The 25,637-nt window shown below is 30.9% G+C and overlaps 1 protein-coding gene across 1 annotated transcript in view; it reads right to left on the bottom strand.

The window, feature by feature from the left end:
• LOC142331549 (midasin) overlaps positions 1 to 25,330 on the bottom strand; it is a 640,891-nt gene extending 615,561 nt beyond the window's left edge. The window contains exons 1-11 of the mRNA XM_075377535.1: positions 25,083 to 25,330; positions 23,691 to 23,899; positions 21,706 to 21,936; positions 19,249 to 19,412; positions 18,996 to 19,105; positions 17,503 to 17,653; positions 12,807 to 12,937; positions 11,740 to 11,903; positions 10,565 to 10,694; positions 6,678 to 6,832; positions 1,207 to 1,325 (exon numbers count right to left, since the gene is read on the bottom strand). Coding sequence (XP_075233650.1) covers positions 1,207 to 1,325; positions 6,678 to 6,832; positions 10,565 to 10,694; positions 11,740 to 11,903; positions 12,807 to 12,937; positions 17,503 to 17,653; positions 18,996 to 19,105; positions 19,249 to 19,412; positions 21,706 to 21,936; positions 23,691 to 23,899; positions 25,083 to 25,199 — 1,681 coding nt within the window. The 5' untranslated portion in view covers positions 25,200 to 25,330. The remainder of the gene's footprint in view (positions 1 to 1,206; positions 1,326 to 6,677; positions 6,833 to 10,564; positions 10,695 to 11,739; positions 11,904 to 12,806; positions 12,938 to 17,502; positions 17,654 to 18,995; positions 19,106 to 19,248; positions 19,413 to 21,705; positions 21,937 to 23,690; positions 23,900 to 25,082) is intronic.
• Between the last annotated feature and the right edge of the window lie 307 nt (positions 25,331 to 25,637).

The raw sequence follows: 25,637 nt of genomic DNA, 5'->3' as shown, positions 1-25,637 counted from the left end.
AATAACATGCTTAAAAACAATTCAATATAAAGATATTCTAAATTTGACAGAACAATTAATTATTCTATAATAAAGAAAAATGTAATTATTCTATTAAAGAAAATGTAATTATTTACACTAGAATGAATATATTATGCAAGTGTAAATATTATATTTACAGTATGTTTTACATCCTTCTATTTTTAGTTGGTGATAATGAATAAAGTTTTTTAAATAATAATTACAACATTAGGATCAGATTGGTTTAATGATTTTACTTCCCAGAAATCTTTGTTTTGGGGTTCTGTTTACTTCTTATATTAAACAGCACATTTTTTCAAGCAAAGAGAAATACATTAACTTGTTTGACAAAATATGCTGCTGTCTGTCTAATGGCTAAGACGCATTTAAAAGAACTGAAGTACAAGAAATACTGATCAGAACAAACTGTTTTCTCAGAGAATAATAATATTCACTGCACAGCCTATCTGTGAGATGAACAGAGTGAAGATTCTACTAAATATTTTTTGCATTTTGAACGGCTCAGCACGCTGACAGACAATTGTATATTCAGCTTGATAAAGAAGTAAACAAGGGTATTACTATCCCAAATCAGCTTGCTACAAGATGTTTATTATTCTTAGTTCCACCAATTTCAAGAGTGACTTTTATCTCATGTCAGATTATTTTCAACTACATGGTTTCAGTACAATCATATGCAATGTAATACTGCATTATATAATCAAATAATTTATACAAGATTCACAATATTAAGGGATAATTTGAAATCCAAAATATTGCCTTAACAATTTCAACAATCAAAAATCAAGAAAATGTTAATAGTAAATTTTTCAAACTAAATGTTCAAAAGTGTTCCAAAAGAATATCACATTAAGGTTCAACTACTCAAAAATTCTATTATTAAATAAATGTACGAGAACTGAAGAGATTTGCAGTCATCACTTAAATCTTAAAATTAGGAGCATCACACAAATAAAGTAATGGTGCGACTACAGGCACAGAATAGGTAATTTAAGTTGCAGACAAATTCTAAAATCACATGATGAAAAAATCCAATAATTTCACCATGATAATTTATGAACAAGCTGTATGGAGCTGTTGATACATTTTCTACTATCCTAATTCTTCAACAAAATAACCAATTAACGATAAAATACAAACATCAATAACGGTATATGAGCTTATTTTTTTATAAACGACTTTTACCTGAATCAGAAATGCTACAACAAAATATGTCAATAGCATCTTGAAGTACTTTTAGAGCAGATTCTTTTGAAGATACATCAAAGTTTATCACAGAACGTACACACCATTTTAATAGATCCCTGAAAAAATAATAACATTTTCAAAAGTGCATTTACCTTTTTATAAAATAGTATAAAATTTATTTATTCTTAAAAATCAGCAGAATCTAATAATTTAGCAAATCAGAAGATAATGCATTTCTCAATATATGCACTCATTAAGAAATCATATTCCTTTAAATAATTTTTTAGTCTTAATGTCATAAGGGAACCCGTCTAAAATCTGCAACTGCATCAAAGAGTAACATGACGGGTACTTCATTCCTTTCCATTCTATACTAAATCTTAAGATTAAAATTTATTTGCTACATGTACAATTTATATTCTCAAACCTTTGGTTTACTGTCATTAGTTCTGTAAACAACTTGCCAAACGGAATCTTTAATTCCATTTTAGATTAAAAACTCTATTTTGAACTTTATCAACTCAATTTTCAACATTATTTCATAAAAGCGCATTTTAAAAACCGTAATTTTCTTTTCTGGTTTTTCAATTTTCACTGCCACAAAAAGACTAGAATCCATACACACATATTTTTTTAAACATTCTATTACTTTATACTATCCAACTGAGATGAGGCAGAATACATATATTTTAAATTCTACTACAGAATATTGAAATAAGACTTTTTTAACTTAATTTTATCATGATAGTACTTTCACGAGATCCCGCATCTTCGGTTATGATTTAATTCATTTTATTAAATTGCTAATTAAAATAAAAATTAACGTTTAAAAATTGAAATTAAACCATGTGTAATGTTCATTGCAGTACTGTAATATTATAATGATATAATATATATATATGTATATATATATATATATATTACAATTTTCCATAGAATTTATATACATAGATACACAAATTTATTACTTAAATTTTTTAAATTTAAGGGAGGTGGCACCAGAGGTTATTCCTTGAAAATAACAACGTTCAGTTTGTATAACTGGCTGCAATCACTCCCTATTTAGACTGAGCAAGAATCTGTCAGTAGAGTAGGTATCACCTGCATTTTGGTAGGCTTGGCTCACTGATTCACAACAGTATACTTAATAAACTGAAAATAAATTTACTCTCTACTTTCTCTTTCTCCATTAAGCGTAGCATGCTGGTTATGTTGTGAGTGGGAAGTTTTTGGGAAATTTCATTTGCCTTAGATAACTGCAATTGTAAAGATAATGGCATGCACCTAATAAAATTTTATATTCTAATCGAATATAAAATTTGTTGATAAAAATTTTCTGTGCTATTCTGCGTTTCAAATCATTCATTACTTTCCTTTAATTTCTGGTTATTCAATATTCATTATTTTCCTACTTTCACAACACATAATTTCTTCTACCTCCCGCAGCCAATCCATACTCTTCAGTAACTCTCTTGACTTTCTTTAGATTTACGTAAAAAAACAATAAAAATATAAGATTATTTTGGTTTTAAATTGTGAATTTCAGAAATTTCTATTAATTTTTTGTTGCTTTTTCTATAAAGAAATTCAATACGGACAGCCTACACCCTTGACTGATTCTTCCTTTCTTGTCCTCTCCTGGTCTTGCAGCTTTACTATTCTATTCTTGTACATCTGCATTTATCACAGACACTTAATAGACTACCTGCAGTACACATTGTAAATAACACTGAGCAAAAAACTGCCTTCCAACATTTTCTTACTGATATTCCTTTTATACACCTTCTACTTAAATGCAATTCGTATATCCATAACATAAAAAACACATTTACAATTACAATACATACACACGGGGCCGATTTTTTGTTGACGTTATTAAAATTTACTAAATACAAACATGTCTACTTCTATCAACAGAATTTTTAATACATTTTGCCCACAAAGGCCAAAAAAGGAAAAAGAAGATTCAACATAACAAACATCTTTATCAAAGGTAAAATAGTAGTACATCATACATCCTAACCCCGTAGGGAAGACACCCGCCTTGTGACGCTTCTGGTTGCCACACCTCCTCCCTCCCTTCGTAGCCAAGATGAACTTTAACAGGAGTCGTCTTTCACCCTCTAACTTTTACATCTCATAGTAATGAGCCAAGCCTCTTTGGGATGCCACCAATGAAAAAGCCTCGGTAGACATTTACATTGTTGATTTTTAAACTCCGCTTTTAACTTCGCTGCAGGCCTCATCCGGACATCTAGAATGTCCGACATCATTGCCCTCTGAACTAGCTAACCGAGTTCACGAAGCATGAACCCCATACCTAGTTCTCCATTTTACAGAGCCAATTTCATAAATGTCTCATAATATTCAAGGCAAAAGAATAAATAAGATATCACCAAAAATATTGTTCTCAAAAATGAAATTTATTCCTAGTTCCCTTAAGTGAACTCAGACTTTCAGTTCATATCCTTGACTTGGTTTCATTTATGGACTCCAGTCTGGTCTACCAGGGAGAAGCGGACAGACCTACTACGCAGCTCCATCGCAGAGTCCCACATGACATTTACTTTCACTACTACCACCACTGAGATGTCGCTACACCTCCCAGCTGCATGGGAGTCCATGCCATCAGCAGTACAGTCGTCATCCTGCTGACAGTGATGTTTGCTCATTCCAAAACTGCCCTCGACAAAGCAATGCTACACCTCACGGCTGTATGGTAACCCATACCCTCAGCAGTGCAGTCATCGTTCTGCCAACAATAAATAATCACCATTTCTGTACTAAATAACTGCAGCTTGATGCCAACACGCCTACCTCCAGCCAATAAACTGCCCAGGAGGTCTCTGGCCATCCGGGGCCTACTACACCCCTTTCATCCTGCTTAGCGAGATGAGATGGAGGAAGCCAGTCACAGTAGACCATTCTCTGCGAGTCTTCCCAGTTGACTCACAGATCAAGAAGGGAATCAATCCACTCTCTCGAGCTCCCTAACAACTCTGGTACATTCCGCTTTGTACCAGGGACAAACATGAAGAACATGGTCCACAGTGTTATCGACTCTACAGTCCGAGCATAGGCCCGAATCAGCTAAACCAAATCTAGCCAAACTATTCCTAAATGCACAATGCTCTGAAAGGAATTAAGTTGTGTACAGATTGGGAGAGACCCACCTAATTGCTCGCAGCTCGCTAACATCTAGAAATATACCGTGCGTGTATCGACTAGTAGAAGAATCGTTCCACCTACCCTGCCAAGAGTCAAAATCTTGATCTTCAATTTCTCACAAACACCCAGAAGTAAGAAGGCCTTCCTTCTTAGAAACATACCGCTTGCTACGTTCCGTAGCTAGAATGTCAATGGGTTTTATGCCGGTGATCACAGAAACTGCCTCTCTCGAGACAGTTCTGTAGCCCCCGACAACAGCTAGCAATAGAAGACACTGGACTCGCAACAAAATGTCCCTATAACATTGGAAATGTAAATGATGAGCCCAGACGGGCGCAGCGTACAACATTATGGTCTTGCAGACACCTTCGTAAAGAATACGCATGGTACAGTAATTCAACCCCCGATCGGGATGGCTGACTCTACGAACACCAAAGAAGGCATCAATAGCCTTCCTTGCAACAAACTAAAGGTGCTCCCTGAATTGAAGCCTCTCATCAAGGATGACGCCGATATTTCTGAACGGTGACATATCTAATCGGTAGGCCGTCCAACACAACCCATGGGTGACGGGTCGCAGCTATATGACCTTTAAGAAACATCATAGTGGTCTTCTCCACACTGAAAACCATCTTATGCTTAAGACTTCACAACCTTGGCACGCCTGTGCCGCTCTGATTTCTATCTAAGCACGCTAGTTACCCTCAATCAGCAGCAACCCATCATCGGCATATGCCACAATGCAGAAGCCACTGGGCAGCCACAACTGGATTAGAGAGTCGAACTCAACGACCCAGACAAGTGGATCTAGAACTGTACACCATACAACCTGATAGTCCACTCAACAACTAAAATAACTTAAGAAGTACAGTAGAAATTAAAAGGTATGAAATAAAACTAAAAATGCTAACAGCCAGTCATATTTAATATATTTCAACGATTTAGAATTTACCAATTTAGAGACAAATGATTAAAGAAAAATTATTATTTATTCAACAACAATGAAACTAATACACTACTTTTCAACATAATACCTAGCTACATTCATACACCTATCCCATCTTTCTGTGAGCATTTTTTTATTCCAGTAGTACAGAACTGTTCACATCACTGCCAAGCTGTTCTTGTACCACACTCCTGATCCAGTCATTGTTGCCAAATTTATTGCCACATAAACTTTTTGAGAGGACCAAAAATTTTGATGGTGCAAGATAGGACTGAAAGGTGGATGTAGCAACAACTCCTGACCCAACTATTAATAGCGTCCTGTATTTTTTAAGTAGTATACGGGGCAGGCATTATTAAGCAGAAAAATTGTGCCTCTTGAGAGGGAATCATGACATTTCCTCCTTATTGCAAGAATTACTTTATTTTTTATCTCGTCATAATAGTACTCGCTGTTGACTGTATATTGTTTTACCAAATAATCGCAATAATTGGAAATTTATAGTTCAAAATTATATTAACATCATTTTAAGGTAGGTTTTGAATTTTTTCCTGGCAGGCAAATTTGGATGTTTCCATTCCATATTCTAACATTGTGATTCCAGCTCAAAAATAAATCATCATACGTTATTATGTAATCTAAAATAGCACTGACTTCAAGTAGAAACCGTTGTTTAAATTTTGAAAATTGTGAATTGGGGGGGTCTTCCTTTGTAATTTTTAATCAATCGTCTCGGTACCCACCTTGAACAAATTTTATGGTAATTCAGGTTATCATACATAATGGAACAAACACAGGGCCAATACTCATACAACAAATTTCAGCATTTCTTGAATTTTCATGTGTCTGTCTTTACAAATAAGATCATTAATGCAATTTTACAAGGCGTCAGTCAAAATTTCCATTGGTCTTCCGCTATAATGAAAATTAGTGGCACTTGTTCTGCCCGATCTTGATTTTCGACCCACTTATAAAAATTTGCATAGTTAAAACACTTTTTATCATACTTTTTTAAAGATCATAAATGAATTTAAGCCGGTTTTATGCCTTCAGAAAACAAAAATCTTACCATAGCACCCTTTCTTCTAAGGTAAATGTTTCAAGCTAAGCCAACATTTTAAGATAAACAAAAGAGGTGCTGTTATAATAATGGAAATTCTTATTGAAAGGATGATATTTTCTACATTAGGGATGCCAACTTGAACTTCAGACTGTCTCAGTTTATTCTATTAATAGTTTTTCCACTGTTGCATTTGCTTCTTTAATCACTAAATATCACCCCTGTAATTTCAATAAATCACAGATTTCAACAAATTGTTTGAAAAAATATAAATAAACAAAAATAACAAAATACCTGACAGAAACAAGACGACCATTTAATATAGTTAAATCAATTACATCATCCTCAGTAGACATATTATCATCCTGAGATGAAGATTCATGACTTCCAGATGAAAACATCAAAAAGACTGACACGAAACGAGTAGCAACAGTATTCAGCACTGGAAACTGAAGATAAAAAAGTATTTATAGACAAGTCAGAGTGTACTAACAAAAAAATATAACACTAATATTAAAAATTAAAATTAAATAAAATAATCCAAAATGACAACAAAACTGTCATAAAAATGACATAGCAGAATAACAAAAGTAAGAAAATGTTTAGAAAAATATGGACATGTCTGATGTACTGTCAAATATCAGCATTCACTTTCAGGTTTGTTAACCTCTCCAAACTTTCCTACTGTGCAACCACAGTTCAAATGAGTGTTTCAATTTTTCTAGACAACATAAGCAAAATTTACACGACTCAAATTCACCTTTAGAAAAAATAATAAAAATCTTAATGTTTGTTAAATATTAACATATTGATTTTTTTTCCTGGGCGCAAAACAAAATGTCATCAATAGCATCTGATCATAATATTTATATAATAAAAAATTTAACTTAAGAGATTAACCTAAAGATTATATACAAGTAATATGTAAACATATAAATGTATATATTAAATATACATATACAACAAATGGCATAAATAGACAAAAAGGTTGTATGAATAATGAAATTTTTGAATCCAGATGTATGGTCTTAAGAAATTCTTAGACATTCAATAACATAGTCAAATCGTTTCTTAAAATACTTTTGATGTTAGTCCCAAAATTAAATTTCCGATGTAAAACCGCACAAGATACACAGTCCATTACCACGTGGTGAACTAAGAGTTGGCAGTTGCTCTGAACATAAACGGGTGCATCAGTCTGAGTCATCAGATATCCATGAGCGTGCCTAGTATGTCCTATTCATGAACGGCAAACAATAACCTTCTCATGATGGTTATTCCTACATGAAGAGCTGCAGGGTGACACAGTGACCTTAACTGGTCAAGGTTTATTATGGATTGTAGCATTCCATTTACCATGAACCACACTCTTTAAAAACACAGACAAGATTATTTGAAACAATGCAATTAGTAAAACGAGGCTGCAAACAAACCTCTTCTGCTGCACAATCAGCATTCTCAATGCCTGAAATTCCAATATGGTTGGGGATCCAGCAGAAACTCAGTTGTGATACGCTGAATAATTTCAGAGATGATAGATGTATATCACAGACAACAGAGTGTCTGGCATAAATATCATAATGGCTTGGAAGGCACTCATGGAATCTGAGCAGACAAGTAGTGTCGGAATGTTGAGCTAAGTAAATTAAAGGCCTTGTTCATCACAAACAGCTACTGCCGAAAACAATTGCCAACTACAAAACCACAACAGAATTATCCTGTCTGTATAAATTATAGCATCTGGATTGAAGCCATTTACAATATTCAAAACATTTTTCGAAGGATAACAGGGTTTGTGTCCTTTTTTGATATTGACCAAGAATAAAGCAATAATTCACAAGCAAAGACCAAGAAGTGGAATGATAATGTTGAGGAACTGGTGGTACTGGAGGTAACTGAATATTTTGAAATAAGAAAAAGCAATGGCTCTGATGGCTAGCATATCAATAAATTTTGGCCATTCCTCATAACAATTAACATGCTGGTTGGAGAACACCAAATGAAAGGTAGGATGATTTGGTTGCGCTTTAATGCAGGCTACATAGAAGATCATTTGGTTCATCTATTCCAAACAGATGGCTCACCACTGTCCACTAGTAGACTTACCACAGGGCTTGAAAGAAACACATCTGTAGCCACATGAATAAATGAATGGTGGGTAAACTACATCCACCATCTTTAGAGCAGTGGCCCATGCCAAAGAAAATGGCAGATTTCTTCTTATTGTTCATTTTCAAAAGACCCTAATTTCAATCTTTCAGTTTAATTTTTATTCAATCTTTTATTTCCTTTTCTTTAATTTTATAGGCAAACACAACCAAAGGAGTAACCTGAGAAACATGAACATTAGAATAAAGAACAGATTCTAGTGGGATGAAAATGTTTAATAAAATTTTAACAAAAATCTAATTTATTACATAAAAACAACACAATATTTAAAGTTATAAGAAAAAATGAAACAAATAAATTCAAGTATTACCAAGGATATGACAAAGTAAAAAGTAAGTGTTTTAAAGGGGTTCTTCTTTTATGAGAACTTTTGAAAGCTAAACCAATAAAAAAATCCATTTCTCATGATTATTCATTCTGTTTAATTGTTAAGTAAATAATTAATGAAAAATATATAAATTGTTTTTTTTAAGTGTTAAAGTTTTTTCAGCGTGCATTTGGCTTTATTTGAGTTGTCTTAACGATTGTATCTTTTTCTTCTGCTTTATGTAATTTCATCAAAACGTAAATACCATTATTTAATTAAAAACAAGTGATATTAATCATTTGCAAACAGTGAAAATAATATATGATGCGAAAGATGAGTTTCAACTTGACAAAATACAATACTGTACACTTTTGAATATAAAATACAATTTTTTCAACTACATTTGTTGACAAATAAAAAAATAACAATTTTTATGACTGGTTAGCTTTACTACTGAATAAATCTGAAACTATAGTACAGTATTTTATTTTGTTTACTGCAGATTCAAGAGTTGGTATAGTGATATATATACAGGGTGTCCCATATAAAACGCAACCCATCAAACACTTATCCATGAAATTTCAAAAGTCAAGCTTACTCCCCTACTCATTACTGAAATGGACTCGTCCAACATCTGAACATCGCGGCGACGCAGTAGAACACTACCGACAGTAACAACAATGCAATCATAACTTTCACTGTATTGCTAGAGACAAGATGGTGTTTTCGCTAGATGAACGTGTTTTGATTGTTGAGCCGTACTTCAGTACGAAATCAGTGGTTGCAGTGCAAGATTTGTTTCGCCATAAGTACCCAGATAAACCAGCTCCTAACAAAACATCAGTATTAAGGTTAGTTGCAAAATTTAGTGAGACCGGTTCTGTTAATAACAAGGAACACAAAATATCTGCATCAGTGTTGAATACAGATACAGTCACTGAAATCAAAGACCGATTACTCGCCTCACCAAATAAATGGATGGTAATAATAAAAATTACATTAACATATGCCTTTTTATTATTTCAATACCTACCAATATAAGGTTGGCTTGCGTTTTATATGGGACACCCTGTATAAGTCAATTTTCTATTAATATAACATTTGTTCGTTAATTTTTTTTAAAAACTAACCAGACAGCACTTTTTATTTTATTTTGCTTCACTGAATTTTTACCATTACTATTAAGCAAAAAATCCCTCTGTTTTTAATTTTAAAAAGGTTAACATTTTTACTTAAATTGCTGACAATCAAAATTCTCTTTAATTCTTAAATGATGAGATGTAACTATAACATGTGGCCAGCCTGCCATGCTGTGCATGATTTGAGGTTTTTATTTCAAATTATTAAAATCTATAAATGATGTGTTAAAAAATGTCTATCAGTGAAAATGAACCAAACAGATAAGTAAAGTCACTCATTAACTTTAGTGTAAATATTCTAAGACACAAATTTTAAAATCCATAATGTAATTTTAAAAGTGAAAACTGGTTCATAAATAAGGTACCTGAGATGTTAATAATTATGGATTACACAAGTATCCTTTAATCAAAAAAATGTTTTCCTCTTTTTATCAATAAAAGTAATTTAAATAGTTTGTTTTCAATTTATTCTACAACGTAACTTAGTTTTGGTTAGTTGTTTTCTCAAACAACTTTAATAATAAACACTTTTTTTTCTAATTAGCGAAAAAAAAAAAAAATAATACCTTTCTTTGTACAATTGTAACGAGTTCATCTTCTGACAGTGGTTCGATTGTAATCTGTAGCCATAACTTGTTAAGAAGTTCAGTCGCTGTAGTCTGCTTCTTATATTCACCAGCAGAAGTAGTAACTGACCTACAAAAAAAAATTATAATTAAATATAACTAATAAATCATTATTTTTTTCTTTGAACCCCGATGAAAATGATAAAACACAAAACATACTGATGTCTTCCATTTTCAGGAAAAGGCTATTTTTTTAAAATTTACAATTTTTACTAGCTTTTTTTTAACTCACAATGTTTTTATTTCATGTTTGTCCCCAAATCTTGCATACTTAACATCCTTCCTAACATTGTCGACTGATGAAATTCTGCACAGTTACTAAGGTCGGGTGACAATACAATATTTCACCATTACTTTTGCAAACATCCCCCCATATAGGGGTAAAATAAGGGTGGAAATCAAGGGTACAGGTGTAAAAATTGCAAAATCTCCGAAACGGCTATGTGGGGTTTTTGGGGTTACAGTTGACAAAACTGATAGCTGTTAAGACATAAAAAAAATTACAAATTACTTGGTACAGGAGTTTTTGTGGTTTCAAATTTGACATTCAGTCATCACTTATATATATATATATATCTTTTGATATATCCAAATTGACCTACTAATTAAACTCATCCAATGTATGATAATAATTTAATTAAAATATGACTAAAAGTATAAAGCAAGTTTTTAAAAATTTTTGTAATATTATTTATATTTCGATTACTATTTTTGATTGGGATCTTCGGAAAAGACAACAATTGTTGCACATTTTTTCTAAAAATGTTGCTAAAATACTAGTTATAGTTGTACTTTGACCATTCGAAAAGTTTTTGGCCTGACACAAATGACTACGATATTTGTCAAGTACGATCCATAGACGGTGTGTTGTAAAGTTTCAGATGCTTGCATTCAGTTACTTGGTATAACTGTGCTTATGAAAACTAACTTAACTTGTAACATTTAAAGTTTTAAAAAAATGGAATACGTTATACTATTAAAATAAATAAAACATATTAATGAAACAAAAAGTCAGTTGAGAAACCGATTATGAAATTTTAAGTACGTTAATTTAATAATGTCATTTATTAAACATATAATTACATATATAAAAATAAATTATTTATTTTTAATACCTGTATGTAACAAACAGTTGAAAACCAGGAGCTACAGTAATACTGTCTCTAAAACCAGGTACATTTAATATTCCAGTTTCTAGCATCGATGATAATACAGCAGCCACATCACTGCTAGCTGAATCTATATCTTCTAATATTAACCAATGACCTTCCATAGCAGCCTGTAAAAAAAATGTAAACAATTAGTGATAATAAAATTAAACTGACAAATTAATATACGTCAATTACTAATTCTTTTTACGGTCAATCTAATTAAGTGAAATCTAATTCAATCTAATTTAGGGTCAAAAAAACATAAGCTGGTTGCTTGACCAATTCATCCCCTACATCTTCCATTCGGGCATCTGCCCCCCCCCCACATTCCCTGTAATCCTTTTCCTTCCCCTTTAGAATGTCTGCAATCAGCTTCTCCATGTTTAGCCATTCCCTTAAACTCTGCAACACATACTGGATACTGGACAGCGGTTTCAGGTGTCACCCATTCAAGATTACAATTTAACTTGGCCCCATCCCACCAGGACATCCCTCCCCAGCCACGGCTCCAACCTGGGCATGAGTCTAAGCTGGGTATGCCATCCCTGCCTCTTGAAAAAATTACCAAAAGTGAAATTTCACAGTTTTTCATGTTCAAATTTATTGGTAATTTTCTCATAGGAAGAAGAGATACGTAAATAAACCACTGGACCAATCTTTTACCTTGAGAAAATATGAAAAAATTGCTTTTTGCTTCATCCTTCCAGAATCAATAAGTTTTTAGTTACAATTTTTCTGGAAACCCTTACAATCACAAAAACAGGATGCGCACTAAAATAAAAATGGCCACCACAGGTAAACTGCTTAAATAAAGAATTTTAAAAAAATAGTTTTAACATCCTGAAACATATAGGAAACAAATGGTAAATTTCAATTTCTTTTTAATTGCTCAAGCAACCACCCTTGGGTCACTTCAAATGGATTGACCCTACTAAATCAAAAATATAATTTAAAACAGAAAAATAATTTCAATATGATGAGTAATACACACACTCAAAATATATGCATTAAATAAGTGTTCAGAACTTTACCCTAGTTAATGCACCGGGTTGCCAAATAAATTCTCCAGGTGTTTCAGAACAACAATATCCACCCAACAACATTTTAGCATCTGTCTCTTCACCTAACTGTACTTTTAACAGCTCTGGTACACCAATACGTCCTAAAAAAAAAAAAAAATAGTCACGTGAAGAATAAACTAACTGTTGCTACTATAATAAGATTCATTAGTTAAAAAGGATGATGAAATGTCATAACATATAAATTAATTAAATGACTTGCTTTTAAATAACTTTTTCTTCCATACAACTTTTCAGAGCTAATTGCAAGCACCTTCTTCAGTAGAGTTAATGCTATTAGTATTACTGATACAACTGCTATTAACATCAACACTACCAGTAACTCCATGAAAGAAGATGTTGTTGATCGGCTCTGAAAGATTTTATGAAAGAAAAAGTTCCAATATTTTGTAAGTAAGCAATTTATATTTAATAATTTTAGAAAAATAATCGATCAATAAAACGATAAAAAAACCATATTAACACATTAATAAATAGAGTGCAACCCAATATAAGAGTAGATTCAGCTAGATGGAGAATACATAACATCAGTAATTATCAAAAGTTATGGAGCAGTAAAATGCCTTCAAGAACTAACTAGGACATGAAACGTGCTTTGCAGAAAAAAAAATAAAAAACCTTAAACTAAAACAATAATACTATATATATGCAACACCCACATATCTATTGCGTAAAGGTACAATTGAGAACATGTGATATTCAGAAATCTTGCACACTGTGAATGATAATGCATAATTATGAAAAAAGGTTCTTATCCTAGAAAAAACAAGGTTTTAATTAAAATACATATTAATTTTTTAATAATTATAAATTAGAATAATTTCTAATTTCTCAATCATTTACCATAACAAAATACATAATTTTAATTCTATACTATCAAGTTCTGTTAATGATTTTTAAAGGAATTTCTTCATTTTAAAGCTTGTTAAATTTTACAATTTGATTTAAGAGTTATTTATTAAAAAATAAAGACTAAAACTTCAATGAAGTACTGAAGGAAATTTTGAAAGAATTCTAAATTTTATTTGGGTTTTGTGATTTATCAAAAGAATTCAAAATTCCTGTTCTTGTGTTATTTTAAATAACTGATAAAAGTGTACTTTCCTCATCGGTTTCATGATATGTACTACTAAGTTACTTTTGTATTGATCGTAGTATCCTTCCCTTTATTATACTGCAATTGTTTTTGAATTCACAGAAAGATATTCTGAATAGTCTCTTGAAGATAAGATATCTAATCCATGACTAATACTCAAAAAAATATAATCTAAGGGGAAAACACAAGCTAAGAGACACAAAAACATGTAATTTTGTCCTTATTTCAGGAAACAACATTCTGTACTTATTTACTCGTGTATTTATGTCAATATAGTCAAAGTATATTACACAATAAAGAGTTTACAAATAGCTTAAAATATTTTTGTTTTAAAATCACCACTTTCAAATGTGTATCTCAACTCTTTTAATGATGACAATGCTTGAGAACATAATTTTCAAATCGTATAACAAAGCTGTAAAGGCGAGTTATTAAAGCTGTACAGACTAAGTACCAGGCTTTAGATTATACAATTACAAGAAAAATCTAGATAAAAGGATCTTACATTATCTTTGATATATTGTAATTGAACAATTTAAGACCGAGAAAAGAATGTGATGTTTATAACTTAGATTAACAAGAATCCACACAAAGCAAAAGCTAATCCTTTATTTTGTTAAAACTGACAACATTTTTTTATACATACACATAGAATCTAAATTTATACCACACAATATAAAAAAGTATGCTACATATACTACAATAATCAATGGAGTGTAATCAACTTAAAAATGACCTGAAAGATGAAGGATGTAAATACTACAGAGTTTTCAACTTCAAAGAGTCCCCATCACTCAATAGTTTATACTAAATCCATATTTCTATTAAAATGTATATACTGGTAAGAGATGAGTAAAATAATGTAATGTTGGTATGACTGGAGCTGAAGTGGGGAGGACTGCATTGAAGTGCACAATTAAGTACTGCCAGTCTGTGTTGAGCATTGGCTTTTGAACAAGGTGCGCAATCATGTTTTTGTTTGTTAAAGTGCAGTTAACCGTTGAAGAACATGTTGTATTCAAGAAATCCAACAACTTAAATTAGCTTAATTAGAAACTTAATTAGTGACAAAATTCATGTCATTTGTCAGTGAAAGTTCAGGGACAAATTTTAAAAGGAAGTACCAAAAAAAATTGTTATTCATTTGTTAGTTAAATAATTATGTGAAACAGGTTCGGTGTAAGACCAGAAAGATGCCCAAAGAAGTCAGTTTTAATGATGCAGGTTGTACAGGTCATTAATGTGGCAATTACAAGTTCTCATAAATCTTTGCATAGGCTAAGCCGGAAAAAGAACATTTCACTAGGTTCAGCCCATACTGCAGTGAGGAAAATGCTGAAATGTTTTATGTATCACACACATTTTCCATGATCAAACTAATGCTGATTATGCAAAAAGGGTTCACTACTGCCAATGATTCAAGAACTTGATTAGAACTGATTAGAAGCAATACTGGGATTTTTTATCAAGTGTTTAAGGATGAAGTGTGGTTTCATCTCGATGGATGTGTTATTAGCCAGAACTACCCAATCTGGGGTAATGAAAACCTGAATATTTTGTTTGAATCTCCTCTACACCCACAAAAGAACAGGAATATGGTGTGCAGTTTCAAGATGACAAATTATAGAACCCTTGTTTTTTGAAAAAACTGTGGATGCTACCGTGCACCAAGAAATTATCTAAGTTCATAGCTTTACTATAACAGGATAAGTGTGACTGCTGGTTGCAACAGGTCAGTGCCACTTGCTGTACAGCTCGCACTTCACTATGGAGATGCTGCAGCATTTTTTCAATAGAAGAATCATTTCTAAAGGGTTATGACCACCAAAATCCCCTGATCTGACTAATCCAGCCTTCTTTCTGTGAGGTTACTTAAAAGAAATTATTTGTAGGAGTAATCCACATCCTGCAGGAATTGAAGATAAACATTACTTATGCCGTACAGGAAATAGACAGGGTACAACAAACAAGAGTAGCCAGGAACATGGTCAAACATGTTGACAAGTGCATAGAAGTGGATGGACATCATTATCAATACCTTCTGTAAATTGTTATGTAAGATTTGCCAATAAACTATTATTTATAGACTAAACTAAGTGATGGGGCCTCTTTTAAGTTGAATGCCCTGAGTTTGTGTTAAACAGCCCTCTCATAAAACGTGTGAATTATTTGATATGAGAAACACATCTATGAAAGATAATGTATTTTTCAGTTCACTTTTTGTTTCCTCAATGCAGTAAGTAATCAGTACTCAATAAAAAATCATGTAAGGATTATTCAAAATAATCACAAAAACAAATATATGAGAAATACTGAGAAATATTTTAGTGCTCTCTAAGTAGTTCAAGGCTACTGGTAATTAAAATTATACGTACCCAAACTTTCTCATAATACGTGAAAATAAACCCGCTTACAATACGCAGAAGAATTTTTAAATTTACAAGACTAAGGAAATAATTCCTCATATTTTAATTTTAAATTGAATTATGCAGTAATGAAAAATGTAGACTGATAATGAGGAAGTTGTGAAAAAAGTTTTGAAAATACAAGGTAAGAGATTTTATCTTTAAATTTAACTGCGGCACCTTAATAGTTAACTTATTCTTTATTCATACAATAACAACAAGGCTGACATCCAACAATAGTTACTATGAGATAGATAATAATGAATTTTATAGCATGTGAAAATACCATACCTGACTGGTACTCAACCCAGAATTTCTGGATTACATGATGATACAAACACCATATTATACACAATGTTCTTAAGAAATAAAATGTTAATTTGAGCTAAATATCCTTATGAATCAATCCTTATGTCATGTAACAGACAACAGTATACCGAGAGATGAGAACACATAAATAATAAAAAAGATGAATAACTATTTCAATGGTCAAATTAGGAAGTCATTATTACAAGGGACTGCTGAAATATAATGTACACTGGAACATAATGTGAGAACAGAATGTTGTATAAAGCAACAGGTGCTAACGCCTTGTAGTTTCATTCTCCTACTACTAACATCCCAAAACTCATTCACCAATGTCCTCTCACTTTCTGTCAGTGATGCTATTTCAACACTTCTAATACAATATGCAGAGATTGAAATTTAACAGTGGGAAAATGAACGCTTGGAACATTCATCATCTAAAACCCTTTTACGTTGATAAAACTATGATTAAATTAATATGAGTAGGTAGGCGATAAAATTTTGTACATCAGAAGCCGGAATATTGAACTGAATATTGAGGATAAACCTCACAGTTTCTGTAGCCGATGAGAAATACCAGGAGATGAATGAAGTGATCCAAAATGAATGTCACATCACACAACACATTCCCACCCAGACAGTCAAAATACAATGTGCATTATTATATTTCAGCCACCTCTCACAGATAACAAACTTCTCTACTTTAGTGAACTCAAACTGCCTCTGACAACCTCTGATAAAAATTTCAACACTCATTACATTGCAACATCAATACAAGAGAAAAAAAAACCATAAACTGTAAAATACTCTCAAAAAAATATGATAGTGACTCAACACTCACCAGTTACTGTAGCCAAAAATTCAATTAATGCAGTCTTCCCACAACCAACCGGTCCAGTTAAACAAATTGGTTTACCAATAGCTACACCAAGAGCAATATTTCTTAAATTATTCAATGTTGATGGAACAAGAATCAAATTATTTTCATCCACCTGTAAAGTAAATTTACAAAGAAAAATGTAATATGAATTAATACAGGAATTCCTATAATACTCAAAAAACTTTATAATATACTGCTGTATTAAAACTAAAGTTGTTAAAAAATTCAAACCCAATATGGAAATAAAATTAAAAATCTGCTACAAGTAAATTAATCGGTACAAAAATAAAAGAATGTCAAAAAATGAAGTTAATCTATATAAATAAAAATGCAGGTAGATATTTGTTTGTTCAAAATCTTAATCTTTAAAAGTACTTCACAAATTGCTTTGAAATTTTGACACAACACTGCATTCAAATACGCACGTGTTTTTATATATCTACTATACCTAAGATGACACACCTATGACAGGTAAAAACATGCTTTTCTTGAAAAACAGTGCTATCTGTAGGACAAAAAAGTAACACATACTAGACTAAATATTTTACGTTTCCATTTCAATGTTTCCAATATGTGTGTTCGCTAGACTAAAAAAACTACTGGACCAATTTATGTGCAGAGAAAAGGGAGAAAGGAAAAATCAGAAAAGGGAAAATTCAAGAAAGGTAAAAGGGAAGAAGCTAAAAATGGAAAGAAAAGGAGAAAAAAGTGAAAATGGAAAGAAAAGTAGAAAAAAGTGAAAAGGGGGAAAGAGCATTAGGAAGGGAAATAAAGGAAACAGAAGTGGGGAAGAAAAAGGCAATGAAAGGGAAAATTGGGGAAAGGAAATATGGTAAAAATGAAAATGGGGTAGTACAGGGGGAAAGGAGAAGGGAAAGGTAAATTTTGTGAAGTTCCGTAATGTTCATTTTGTTAATGTTTTATTAAACTTTCAATTGTGTTATTTTAATCCGTATATATATATATATATATATATATATATATATATATATGTATATATGGATTAAAAGAACATATATATATATATATATAATCAAATCTAGCAACAGTGAAGCATTGCCAGGTCTGCTAATAAATAATAAAAATGCAATGAAATTTTAATGTTCTTTAAATAAAACATTATATAACATTTTATCTATAAAAAACAGATTTAAATCATCAATTACCTGTCTTTAAGAAAAAGAGGGAGCCATTTGAAATTTACAATAGATACAATATTAAAATTTTAGTAATCGTAGTTAGAATAATCAGAATTGTAGGACTGGGTTTTAAGGAGAATCAATTTAATGTTTTTTATATCTATGGTCCCTATAAATTGAACCCAAACTTTTAATACTAAGTCAAAATATTTAATCATTAAAATTCTAACAGTACTTACTATTAATAAATTTTCCAAAAAAAAAGTTTAGCGATTATCTATAAACAAATACAATAAAGAATGAACACATAAATACCTTATCTACATTAGCATTAAATAATGGTAATGTGACTCCAGCAACAGAAATAACAGATTCTGTAACCTTATTAACTGAATAATTACTGATAGTTTCATCACAATCGGATTCTGAAAATAACAACCAATAGTTAAAAAAATGTAAACAAAAGCAACAACTGCAAACCTTAAGGTATACATTATCTATTAATCATTAGTCTAAAAAAAACTAGTCATTGAAAAATACATGAAAGAAAAAATGTAAACAAAATTACCATCACTAGAAATAAATCCAATAAAATGTTTGTCATTGTACTTGCAACTGTTGTATTTTAAAATGCACATCCTTAATTCATCATCTGTTAAATAATTATTAATCAAAATATTCTTCTCGGTTTCATTCATATATGATATTACAGCAACACACTGACATACCATCCTGAAATCATTTAAAATAAATATTAATGAATTAATTAAATAATATCTTTAAAATTAATGTAACTTTCTCAGGTACACAGTTACTTTACGAATGGATCTAAGCAACAAACACATCCTAATCCCCTCTAGGAAATCCTACCCTGGCCTTGTGGCGATTCCAGTCACCACACTCACTCCATTCCAAGCTCTGACGGGCTTTACCGGAGATTGTCTTATTGACTCTCAAACATTTCAGTCATTAGCTAGGCTGCTGTCAGGATACCACTAGCACAAGCGCCTTGGTAGACATTTCCACTGGTGATATATTCACAACATTTTACCTTCGCTTTATGATTCTTTGGACATCTTCAATTTCATGACTTACTTCGCAGTACTCATAACTGTTAACCATTTCTGTGAAACCGTGAACCCCACACCTCATTCTAATTAACTGAGGAAGACTACTTTAACTCTTTTTTAATTGTAAGATTTTGGCCAGAGAGAAAGCATTTAGTGCTTGGTAGCAACAATATTTTGCATGAACCGCTCATAGACAACAAAGTTTTACTTCCACCATTACACATAAAATTGGGCTTAATGAAGCAGTCTGTAACAGTTCTACAACAATATTGGGCTTTTAACACCTATCAATTGAAATTTCCTTTCACCAGACACGAGAAATTGAAAGCTAAAATTTTTGTTAGACCTCAAATCTGCAAATTGATGAAGGACATCAATTTTCAGAATACGATGAATGGGAGAGAAAAAGATGCCTGGATTTCCTTTAGATCTGTTACTGATAATTTTCTGGGGAATAAAAACGATCACAATTACAAAGAAATTGTTGACACAATGTTGGAAAACTTCAAGCTTGGTTGTAGAATGAGTGTTAAAATTCACTTTTTGTACAAACACATCGACTACTTTCCAGAAAATCTCAGGCATTTTAGTGACAAGCAAGGTGAACAATTTCACCAAGATATAAGGGAGATGGAAAAGCAGTACTAAGGAAAATGGAATGAAGCAATGATGGCTGACTACTACGTTGGATGTTATATAGAGACAGTACAGAAAAAGCAAAAGAAGAAAGGAAGTCACTTAAGAAAAAATTTATAAATTAATGAACTTTTTTTTGTTTCACTGTTCTCAAAATATTAAGACAATGTTTAATAATATTTATCAACAATATTTGTAAGATAATTATCTCTATGTATAATGATGTTTAAATATACTAATTATTTTATCAATTAACCCTTAGCGGGTGAAAACCCATATATGGGCTACCTGTACTTATGCTGGAGGGTGGAAACGCATACGTGAGTCTCAGAAAGTGACCGGCTATTTGTCTTCATGTAGTTACACATAAATTCCAAGAGATGACAGGAGATGTTCTTTCAGTCATTTTGAGATGGGAATTCCTGATACAACGTAATGGTGAGAACCATTTTTATTTCAGTTACCAGATGAGTTCAATGACTGTGCGTATGTAACAAGTTGCGTGCATTATTTTTTTCGTATTTTTCACTCTTTTTTAAGCAATTTATTTACAAACTGTTCCTTCCAAAACTTCATTTTCAGATTGCTTCATTTAAATTCAAACAAAATTTTTGAGACAAAAATTCAAGAATATGAATAAAAATATTTATATTATTATTATAATAAAACCATATTATATTATTCCCTGCCCAGGTGCACTACTTCTTTAAAATTGCTATTATTATTATTATTTTATTACAATCAATGTCGCTATTATTATTCACTGTCTATTAAATGAAAAGAACTCAATGTAAGAGATAACCAAAATCAACTTAGTTTGCAAATTCTAGTGCGCTCAGTGAGACTTGTGCCATATTCGCATAACCTTTGTCAGCGAGATAATTAATCAGTGTTCCTTAACCAGATTAGCAGCAGAATTCAGCAAAAATACAAGTTATATGTTGTTTATATGTATGAATGTATGTTTTAAGTTACTTTAAATAGTTTTGCCACAAATTTTTTTTTTTTGAAAATGTCTTCCGCCCACAGCCATACATAAAGCATCACTGCCCCCAAAGGGTTAAAATGATTCATAAAAATAATCCTCTTGTTAAATAAAATCCTGACATGAAAGGTAAAAATGAAAATTATTTTTGGAATCGCATAAAAAATAGATATAAGAAGTTTTTAAAAAAATCATCTGACAAAAAATTTCAAAATTCAGACTGGTGTAATTTATACATGACAGCAAGCAGAAAATATACCAAGTACAATATTCATAAGACAACCTAATAAAAATCGCAAATTTTAAATAGCTTACAAAAATTTAATTAACTCACCATCGAACCTCACAGTTTTCATGTTTTACAGAATGTTCAATAAAAACAGACCAGTTCCAACAAGATCGAAAATGATCAGCAGAATACTGCAGAAATCCATAACAACACTTAGCCAAATCTAAATCTGTAAAATCAACTTCCTCAGATAATTTTCTTCTTTTAGTTTCATTACTATTAGATGAAACAGATATCCAAGGTGGTGGCTTTTTTTGAAAATATATCAATGAATACCTATAAATAAATAAACAATGAATAAAGATTTCTTAACAAAATATAATAAAATTAAATATAAAAAAAATTAGAAATTGTTCCTATTTAGTAAACTTATATAGAGGCCTACAATTAATTAAAATATAAACTTTCTTAAAATGAAAAAATACTCTTATTAAAATTAAAATCCAAGATTTATTCAAATTATTATATACTATACACTGCTTTAAAGAGCGACTTTTTTCAAGCTCGATGCCAAATGATAAAACATTGTTTTTTTAAAGATCTTATCTAGTTTAGAATTTTAAAAATAATTACATCACAAGAATAAGTACATATATCTAAAATATGTAAATAAATAAAACTATGAATGAAAAAACTGTTAAAATATATTCCACAAGCAGTCTCATCAATTAATTATGAGAATGCTGACAAACAGATGAGGCAGAAAGAGATTAAAGAAAATTTATTAAAAAAAATTAACAATAATACTAACTGTATTATTAAAAAGAACTAAATTAAGTATAATTAAGAAAAAAAGTAATTAAAGGCATAAAACAAAATAACCCATTGAGTGAGTTTTTTAGCATCGCCACTGACTGATTGGTCAGTGATTCTACAGGATCAAGGCTCAAACACAGTGAAAAGTAGTTTTTTTATTCAGCTACTTTTTAAAAATATATGAACATAATTAACCGAATATTAATATTACTTTTAAATTGGATTTGAAAATATAATTTTCAAATTTAGTTTGGATACAGGGATTAAATTAACGATTTTGTTTTTGGATCAGTTAGCCCGACAACTGTAAAAGAACAATTCCCAACTTTAAATCAAGCTTAAAATTTATTGTGACGCAGAATAATTTTGATTAATAACAACCATTAAAGAATAAAAGTATGATGAGCTACTTTTATCCTCTTTGGAGGCTAGTGAAGGTCACAATTCTGCCCACCTTGTATTGTAACGGATTGGTGTGGCATCTCACCTTTCATCCAGTTGGCCTATTCAAATCATAAACTTGGTATTTTTCAAACAAAATATTCATCCATCATCAGTGTCTTTAATTGGATGATTAGCTTGTAGTTTCATAAACAATTTTAAAAAATGAATAGAAAGGTAAAAAATGTTAAGCTATGAAATTAGACAAATGGTATAATCAAAACAAACAAAATGTATAAAAACCAAATCAAACCGTTAATATGAAGGAGAAATATCAAGGGAGAAATACTTTACTTGAAAAAAAAATAAATATTCATTTAATTATAATACAAAATTCTAGTTATGATATATAAAATCAGGTTCTAGACAAGGAATTAATAGATTAACTGAATGTTCTGAGATCAAAAGAAAAACTGAGAAATAAAAACTTGTTTTCATACAATACTATTATAATTTAAAGTCGATGCCTTTAATAATTTTTAACAAAATTACATAAATAATCCCCTTTTTTACTATGTGTAGAATAGTAGCAAAAGAAAAATATTTGACACTTTTTCTGGTCACAATGTCACACAAATTAAAAAATGGAAAAACACAGATAAAACTGACAAAAAATTACCCTAAAAAGAAAAATATATATTTAATTTTATCTTTGTGTGAGTGTTTTGTTGTGTGTGAGTGTTTTTAAAGCTGTTCTTTTTTTTAATAGAGCTATGGTTGAGAAAATAAAATATATATATAAATCCAATAATATATCACAACCAAATTTATAAAAAATAAGTTTAAAGCTGACAATCATAAATACATATATCAACAAAATAAAGTGTACTTACTTTAAGACATCAGGATAAAGAGGAATAAGTTTTGAAAAAGCAACACACATAAGTTGATGATGTTTAGGATAATTATCATTTGAAGCTTGTAATAAAAGCAAGACAACAAAACGTGGAAAACAAGCAGTGATTTCATACGTACAATGAGGACGTAGAATGTAAATCGATAAATCATCGAATGCTTTCTTTAACCAATCGATTGACCACTCCTAAAACAAAATGAATGTACAATATATATTTAAATTAATATTAGATACAATATTCTTCTTGATAAATTATAACCTAAAATGACTAAAATTCAGCTTCCAGCTATCAATCTGGAATGCTAATTATCAGAACAGAGTGAAAGTAGAATGTAAGCTAGTTGCACTCATGCACTCATTATTAGTCGGCATTAATGCTTCCAAAAAAAACATATTACAATCTTATTTTTTTGCCAGTGAAAATTCTCAAGCCTACCTAAGCTACTCTACAACAGTTTAAAACATGTAATATCAGGTTAAGACATTAGAATGTATTTGATATTAACACCAGATTACAGCATACCTTCACTATGTTCTTATAATTATTTGTATTTTCATGCATATTCAGCATAAGTTATAACTTTAAAAAAAAAATTCAAAACATGAAATCGATAAATTATACACACATTTTAGATTTCAATCTCATATTTCATTTTCAAAATTCTGAATTCTTCTAGTTTAAATTGGAGCTAGACTATATTTAAGTTGAAAATTAAGAATCCTGTAATATCTGAAAGTTCACTATTGTAAATCTGTTTCAAGCTTGTAAAAGGTTTCTACAAGGAACATATAATTCTTTTCCTAACAAGTTTCCATAATCTAGAAATATAAGCGAGATGGTGAGCAACGATTAGTATGCATATGATGACCAGAGTGGATCAGAATTTTGTGTTTTTTAAATAATTTGAAAACTGAAAATAGTAAAAACACTTTCCTAATTTTGTGAAAAAGTTTCCATTATTTTCCTTCCCCATGTAAAGAAAAATAGATCTAATTAACTTTTCTATAAAAATAAAGACATGTGATTAAAGAATAGTAGTTCTTATAAAAAATACTAGGTTATTTTTTTAAATATTTCATCTGTATGAATGCTCATTTACAAACTAAAACAACAATTTTTTTTAAGGATTCAAATTCAAACTTGATAATCTGATCGCAAAATAGTGGCTTCCCTTTAAACTTTAAATACAAGGGTAATAATAAAGAATTACGGTAGTTGTCAAAACCGGTAACTTAAACGCTATCTTAAAATTAATTATTTTAATTCTCTAAACATCATGTAATCTAATGTAAAAAACTAATATAATACGCAAAATATTTATATAAAAATCATAATTATTTGCAAAATAGTAGTAACTCTTACACAAACCTCATGTTTCAACGCAATATACACCTCAAAATCCTTTACCCATGGGATTTCTGCTTCTTTACTAGATAGCTGTTTGAATCCATCAAAAACTGCATTTATATCTGTATTGCTTTCCATTTCTACAACAAATTACGTACGTAAATCTGAAAATATAACAGCAATGCACGCGAATCAACACAAACACGTGCTAACCCTAAACGAACAAAATACCACTACAATTCACACATACCCAACTATGACAACAAAACACCGAACGACGACTGGTTAACGGAAGCCTAGTTCTACTCTACCGTTAACTAGCAGTATTAAAAGGTAGCGCCTTGTGAGGGAAAAGTAATGATTAATTTGGTCGGTAGAGGAATGTCATTATTCTTGGCGCGCATTTTACTAAGTAGTTTTGCCAGTACGGATCTTTTTCTCGTACATTACATACTTAGATTACAAAGAATATTTACAAAAATTACATACATTCACAGTATCAACATTTCCAAATCACCTAAACAAAACGGGATACAAAGATATGAAAATTTTACATACAGCACTAAAAACCAACAT

The sequence above is a fragment of the Lycorma delicatula genome, chromosome 10 (assembly GCF_047948215.1).
Source record: "Lycorma delicatula isolate Av1 chromosome 10, ASM4794821v1, whole genome shotgun sequence".
Lineage (NCBI taxonomy): Eukaryota > Metazoa > Arthropoda > Insecta > Hemiptera > Fulgoridae > Lycorma > Lycorma delicatula.
This window is presented reverse-complemented; position numbering and strand designations above follow the sequence as displayed.